This window comes from Panicum virgatum, chromosome 1N (assembly GCF_016808335.1).
Source record: "Panicum virgatum strain AP13 chromosome 1N, P.virgatum_v5, whole genome shotgun sequence".
NCBI classification, from domain to species: Eukaryota; Viridiplantae; Streptophyta; class Magnoliopsida; order Poales; family Poaceae; genus Panicum; species Panicum virgatum.
The window spans coordinates 44,676,836-44,683,938 of record NC_053145.1 but is presented as its reverse complement, the minus strand read 5'-3'; the positions used below and the strand labels follow the sequence as shown (position 1 = coordinate 44,683,938).

Below are 7,103 nucleotides of genomic sequence, written 5' to 3'. Positions count from 1 at the left end.
TGAAAGGATGTTTCTCATAAAGCACAAAATAAATAAACCTCTAACACACTGGGATAGTTTTTGGAACTTAAATCGTGGCCTGTGTAATTTGTTATGTCAACTTTAAAATCATGTTTTCCCTAAACATACATACTATGACAGAAATGTACCTCTAACATACTATTTTCTTATGGTTACCAAAACCATGCAACATTCAAATTATGCAAACTGACATTTTGGTTAAAAGAATGAGGAACTGAATTTGTTAATTTGTTCAGTGAGATTCGGTTTGGTTATTATTTGGATGATATATCCTATTAGTGGCTGATATGCTAGCAACCCTGGTATCATGGGCAAGAGAGAGTAATCAAATAAATGGAGTGATTCCACATCTAGTAGATGGAGGGTTGTCAATCATGCAGTATGCTGATGACACCATTCTATTCTTAGAAGATGATCTAGAGCAGGCACATAATCTAAAGCTAGTGCTATGTGCTTTTGAAAAGTTGTCTGGTCTTAAAATAAATTTTCACAAGAGTGAATTAATTTGTTTTGGCAATGCCAAGAGAAGTCAGGAAGATATATGCAGGTGTTTAGCTGCAAAGAGGGATCAATGCCTTTTAAGTATATGGGTATCCTAATGCGCCATAAAAAATTAGCTAACAAGGACTAGGGCCAAATAGAAGAAAGATTTCAAAAAAAAATTGAGTAGTTGGAATGGAAAATTGTTGTCAACAGGAGGAAGACTTGTGCTTATCAATTCAGTGCTGACCAGCTTGCCCGTGTTCATGTTGTCCTTTTTCAGAATTTGTAAAGGAGTTCTCAAGAAGCTGGACTACTATAGGTCTAGATTCTTTTGGCAATGTGATGAGCATAAGAAAAAGTATAGACTTGCAAAGTGGAGTGTTTTATGTACTCACAAAAGTATTGGTGGTTTAGGAATCACAAATCTGGATGCTCAGAATGTGTGTTTGCTAACCAAGTGGTTGGTTAAGCTGCTAAATGAGGAGGTTGCTCCTTAAGAGGAAGTATTTAGGTGAAAAGAATCTAACAAAAGCAACTAACAACCAGGGGATTCTAATTTTTGGTCTGGCTTAATGGAGATAATAAAAGAGCATCTTTTTGCAAGAGGCAGATTTTTGGTTTAGAATGAAAAGCAAACAAGGTTCTTGGAGGTTTGGTGCATTGGGCAGCCAGAAGCCTTTGGGGGCAGCAATATCTGAAAGCATCTAGGCCCCTAGTGGGTTTTGGAGTCTTGATTGACAACACAATTAAATGACTAACTTGTTTGCATGAGATTATGAGCAGGAATTCAATTAAGAAATTGATATTAAATGCGATGGCTTATGTATTGCAAGCAAGTGTGTTTATCCCATTGTCATTATATATACTTGACAAACAAAACAAGAAAGAAAAAGATAGAGCAAGGTATTCATGGTTGATATGAAGGCTCTAATATTTGCTAAGGCTTGTTCAAACTTATGATGGGATTCAAAGTGACAAGTAAAGGTTTTGTGAATGAGACATGATATGCTTGTGCATAGTCTCAAATTTGAAAGAACTTGTCATTTGTGATAAATGTTGATTGACAAAAGAAGCAAGCAAGGCAAAAGTGAATGAGACTGAGTTTATGCAAATATAACGTCTCAAATTGGAAAGCTTGCATATGAGATTGAATTGAGAATTCAAATTGATAAAGAAGATTTCATGCATGACATAAATCAATATGAGTTCAAAATGGACGGCTAGGATAAAGGTAGAAGACAGAGAGGCATGTTTCAAGAGGCTACACAAGCGACGGCTTGGGGGGGAGCAAAGAAATCGATATGGGTCAAAGACCGGAGATCCTAGAGTCATGGAGAGCTCTATGTTGAAGAGTGTCATTATTTAAGTCAAGAAGGTGACTTGTGAATCAATAATAGATTTCATTCCTATACAATTGAAGATTCAAAGTCATTAGCTCAAAGCGGGTATGCTCAAAGAATTGAAGATGTTGATGCCCTCACGGTTTTGATCGAAGAAAGGTCGGCATGATCATAATGTGAAGCTCAAAGCGATGATTGTGATAATTGTATAATTCATTTGTGCACTTGAGTATGGGTTTGCCGTACTATTAAGGGGATGCAACAAGTGCTCATAGCAAGTCCCGAGTGAGATTAGCTAGAGAGAAAGCTAACATTAGAAAAATCAGTGAGGGACCGGTCTGACCGGTCCAAGGGACCGGCCTGACCGGTCTAGGTAGGAAAATCCCTAACGACTATTATTTCAATCCGACCGGTCTGGGGACTGGTCTGACCGGTCTGGTACCGACAGGACAACGGCTAGTTGAAAGTGATCTGGTGCTCTAGCCTAAGAGGGGGAGGGGGTGAATTAGGCTCTAATAAAAACTTAGACCTATAGCTCCAACTAGATTGCACAAAACTTAAACTAAAACATGCTATCTAGATGTGCAACTAGGTAGTTCTAGTGTGAAAACCATATCCCAAAAGAATTTAGCAACATATAGCCTTTCCTATCAAGAAACTATTCTATGAAAGTAAAGGCACACAAATTGCTAGTATGAAATGCGGAAGCTTAAAGAGCGGGATAGGAGATAGCAAACTCTTGACGCGGGTGTTTATCCCGTGGTTCGGTTAGCCACAAAGGCACACCTACATCCACGTTGTTGTAGCACTCACTAAGAGTATTGCTACTCGGCCACCAAATCTCTTCCGTGAACACAATCACGGTCACCTTGGCCCCGGGTTCCACTAAGGAGCTTCTCCACAAAGGATGGGGGTCTCCACATCCCCCGCACAAAGATGTCGTCGCCGCTCCACACCAAGTCGGAGGGTCGATGACATTGCCGGTGAGCTTCACGCTCCAAGGTGCCGGCGCACCAAGCTCTTGTTTTGGTTCGCTAATGAACCACAACACAAAGGCTCTAAGCCTTGCAAACTCACTCACTAAGAGCTAATCCTTTACACAACACTCTCAAAGTGTGCTAAGGGCTAAGGATATGATCTTGATGCTTTTGTATGGCTTGGAGATGTTCTTGGGTGTGTGTGGGATGTCCAGCAACTCCAGCAAGCTTCAAATGGCCGGGGTGAGGCATATATATAGGCCACCAAGTCTTGTAGCCGTTGCTCCAACGGTTAGCTGAAAATCTGCGTATCACCGGAAGAACCGATGCCTCTGGCAGGGGTAGCGTCGGTTCTTCCGGTCACTCATAAACCGAAGTAGCCGTTGAAGTCCTGACAGCTGACGCAGTGACCACCGGTTGAACCGATGCTTTGTTCCGATGCATTCCCGGTTCATCCGGTGCTTAAGGATATTTTCCTGGGCGCTGACGTCATTGCACCGATGGTATACTCCGATGCTCCGTCGGTTGAACCGGTGCTGAAGAAACTTCTCCTGGGCTCTTGACATCATCTCTGGAACATAGGACGCCCAATGCACCGATGCCCCTTTTTGACCTGTCGGTTCATCCGGAACCCCCGTAGGGGCGGCCCTTCGGCCCTTGCTACGCCTATCTTCTCTTTCTCTTTGTCATAACTTGAACCTAAAAGTCCGAGAATGATCATCTTAACAATCATATTAGTCCAAGTGTTGTGTTGTCATTCGATCACCAAAATCACTCGAAATGGCATAAATGGTGCCATGTTCGTTACACTAGTTTTTGTGAGAGGGATATTTACACCCCATGACTTCACCCATTCGTGGGTGCTGATGCCATTCCATTCAGAACACTTTTGAGAACCTTGTGAGCACTTGGAGAGTCCACCCCAACATCTCATTGTGAGAGTTGCTTGATTCTTGTTGAATCATTGAGTTGGGTTGAGTGAATCCAATCCTTGAGAGCCATTTGAGTAAGAGAGAAACATTCCTAGCTTTGAGCACTTGCGGTTGCGTCGGCCAACTTGATTGAAGCATTTGTTACTCTTGGAGCATTGGCTCCTAGACGGCTAGACGTCGCCGACTAGCTCCTAAGATTGTGGTGAGCAGCAGCAAGTTTGTTGCAGTAGCGATTGTGTGCCACGAGGGCGCATGATCATATAGTGGAGAGAGGAGATAGCTTGACCTTGTGGTCGCCATAAGCTTCCTCAACGGAGACTAGAATTCACACGTGGGTGCACGGGGTGAATCCGAACTTCGGTAAAACAAATCATTGTGTCTCCTTTGCATCATCTCTATTTCTGTTTGATTTACATACCTTGCAATATAGATTTGAGTTTGAATTGTGCTTCCACTTGATCTACTTGGGTGTGCTCTATTTGTGTGCAGGGAACTAAGTTTAGTGCTAGAAATACTCTATAGAATATATACACCAAGACTTGTATAGGTTCAAACTCAACGAGGGAACTTTCCCTGCTGATGACTCCCTATCTGCTTAGACCGGTCTGATCGGTCTGGTGGACTGGTCTGACCGGTCCGGACAAAGCCAGCAGGGTCAAGTGTTGAAATTTGAAGAAAAGCCTATTCACCGCCTCTCTAGGCTACGACATTATGTGATCAAGATCCTTTTAATATCCTATCATGTACATATTGTAAGGAGGAAAAATTAGACTGTAACTACTGCTCTTAGCACAACAGCTCTAAACATTTCCTTCAGAAGAGCTTTGGTAGGAGATAAGATGGGCATGTGGCATGAGTTAGTTTCCAAGGTACCGAATACGGTAGTGACAGAGAATACTGACTCTTTTGTATGAATCTTGAGCAAAAACTTTGAATTCTCAGTCAAGTCTACTTACACAGACATAATGCAAACCAATAGGGTACCTACTAGAGGCATTGTGTGGAAATTAAAAGTTCCTATAAAAATAAAGATCTTCTTATGGTATCTACAAAAGGAGTCATTTTAACAAAAGACAACCTGCTAAAAAGAAGATGGAAATGGGAAAGCAACTTTTGTTTATGCAGGGAAAAGAAAAACATACAACATTTATTTTTTGAGTGCCATGTGGCAAAATTTGTGTGGAATACTACTTTCTTTGCATTTGGAATAAAAACACCAGCTAATGTCATTGACATGTTGGGTTCCTGGTTGAGATTTTATTATCAGAAACTAAGGAAGAAAATTCTAGTAGGTGCTGCAGCAATATGCTGGGCAATATGGTTGTGTAGGAATGATGCAGTGTTCAATCGAAAATCCCTAACTCATACCTGCAGGTCATTTTCAGGGGGACGCGATAAGGATCTGGTCACAGCTATCTAACGAGGAAGAGAAGAATACTCTGAGAAGCAACTGCAGCCTTATCAACAGACTGGTGCTAGAGTTGTTCTCCAGGGGAGGATGGAAATTCAGGAATAGGTTGGACTCTGTGTCAGTTGTCTAAAGTTGAAACTTAATTTGATCGAAAGTTTGGTGTAGTGTATGCTTGTGCAGTCTGCGTACTGCATTGCTGTTCTTTTGTTTCAGTTGTCTAAGGTTTAAACTTGGATCGAAGGTCTGATGTAGCGTGTGTTAAAGCAGTCTGCGTACTGCATTGTTGTTCTTTTGGCTATGGACTCTCAACTGTGAGAGGCTAAAAAAAATCCATTGCAAAAAATAGCAGCAGCACAGCAGACTAAGAGTACCCACTGATTCCCCAGTGATCATATATGGTTACCAGAACATCTCCAACTCAGATAATAAGCTGCTGCAGGTCTGCTACCCAGCATCCAGCGACATGCCCGAAAAATGAAACCAGGAGGACTGTGGAGATCGAGCAGGCTACTCACACGGGTATAGATGGTGATCAAGCTCCGGGGGCCGTCGGCCCCGATGTGGACCGTGATCACGTCGATGCCGTGCTTGCTCAGCACGGACATCACCAGCGTCCGCAACTCAGCATGCGGGGCTGCCGCGGCAGGCACACGTTGATGATCGCCTTCTCGTTCGACACGCTCAGCACGACGTTCGGCGCCGACCATGTCTGGAACCCGGCAGGCCCCGTGGCCACGGCGAGCGGTGGTGATGGTGCCGGCGGCGCTGTCGCGGCCGCAGCAAGCTGCTGCTGCTGCTTCTGCTGCGGCACAGCTGGGCCCCAGCCATTCGACACCACGGCCTCGGCGGCGGCTTGCCGCGCGAGCGCCTGTTCCTGCTTCCGCCTCTCCATCTGGACCTTCGTCTGCTCCAGGGCCCTGATGAAGTGGATCGTCTCTCCCACCAGGGTCGCCTTGTCGACCTGTCAGAAACAAAAGATCACACCACAACCACATAGACCACGAGAATACAAGATCACTTGATCAGGTAACGATCCCTGAGTTTGCAAGCTCCAAGCCTCCAAGCCCTAGCGAGCCAACGCAGCATACGAGCCTCGCACGATGGATGGTCAGAAGCCAGATGGGTGTCATGTGTGAGAGAGCCTCACCTTCGTGGGGACGTGGGGCATGAGCGCGTGCAGATTGGTGAACAGATCCTTCATCCGCTTCCGGCGCTCTCGCTCCGTGATGATGTGCGCCTTGGCGTCGCCGCCGTCGTCAGCAGCTAAGGAGCCCTTACCCGGGAGGCCATGTCCAGCGGCGTCGGTGGCAGCTTCCCTGACTGCTGGGTGCTTACCTTTGGACTTGTCGGCGTTGGCCTCACCGCCGCCAGCTGAACCATGCTCTTCACCTTGGATGGCATTCGGGAGGACGCCGTCCTTCCCCTTTCTGGCATCCATGCCCACCGGGCTGCCAATCCTGGATCCACCGTTGTGGTTCTCAGCGGGACCCAGGAAGGTCATGGTCGTCGGCGGCGTGAAGCTGCGTTCGTTGGAGGCGGCGGCGGCGCCCTGGTGGTGGTCATGGGGACCGTTTTGTGCCATGGCAAAGCTCGGAGGATTTTGGATTTTTGGACGAGGAGGGGTGGCGAAATGTGATTTTGGGAGAGGAACACAGTAGTGTGCCTTATTTGTAATGATGTAAAAATTACCACATGTATGTTTCTTTTTTCTGATTTTTTAATCTCTTTCACTGGTCAGAGATGCATCCAGAACAGCCAAATTACAGTGCTAAAGGATGTGTAACGTCTCCTTGCAGATTAGCTGTTTCACGGTAATTTGGCAGATCCATTGGAGAGTCACAGTAGACTGCTCATTTAATTTACACACAGCAAGAAAAAGATGCTGCCAAAATGGAGTTTTTTCTGCATGATGACCTCAACTCCAAAAGCTAGTCAGTAC

At 45.1% G+C, this 7,103-nt stretch overlaps 1 protein-coding gene across 1 annotated transcript; it reads right to left on the bottom strand.

Annotated features, from left to right (window-relative positions):
• Positions 1-5,768: 5,768 nt before the first annotated feature.
• On the bottom strand, positions 5,769-6,746 carry LOC120653563 (transcription factor bHLH95-like). Its single transcript, XM_039931281.1, has 2 exons — positions 6,312-6,746; positions 5,769-6,125 (listed from the first exon to the last, which is right to left on the bottom strand). The coding sequence occupies exons 1-2, from the start codon at positions 6,744-6,746 to the stop codon at positions 5,769-5,771; spliced, it is 792 nt and encodes a 263-aa protein (XP_039787215.1).
• Between the last annotated feature and the right edge of the window lie 357 nt (positions 6,747-7,103).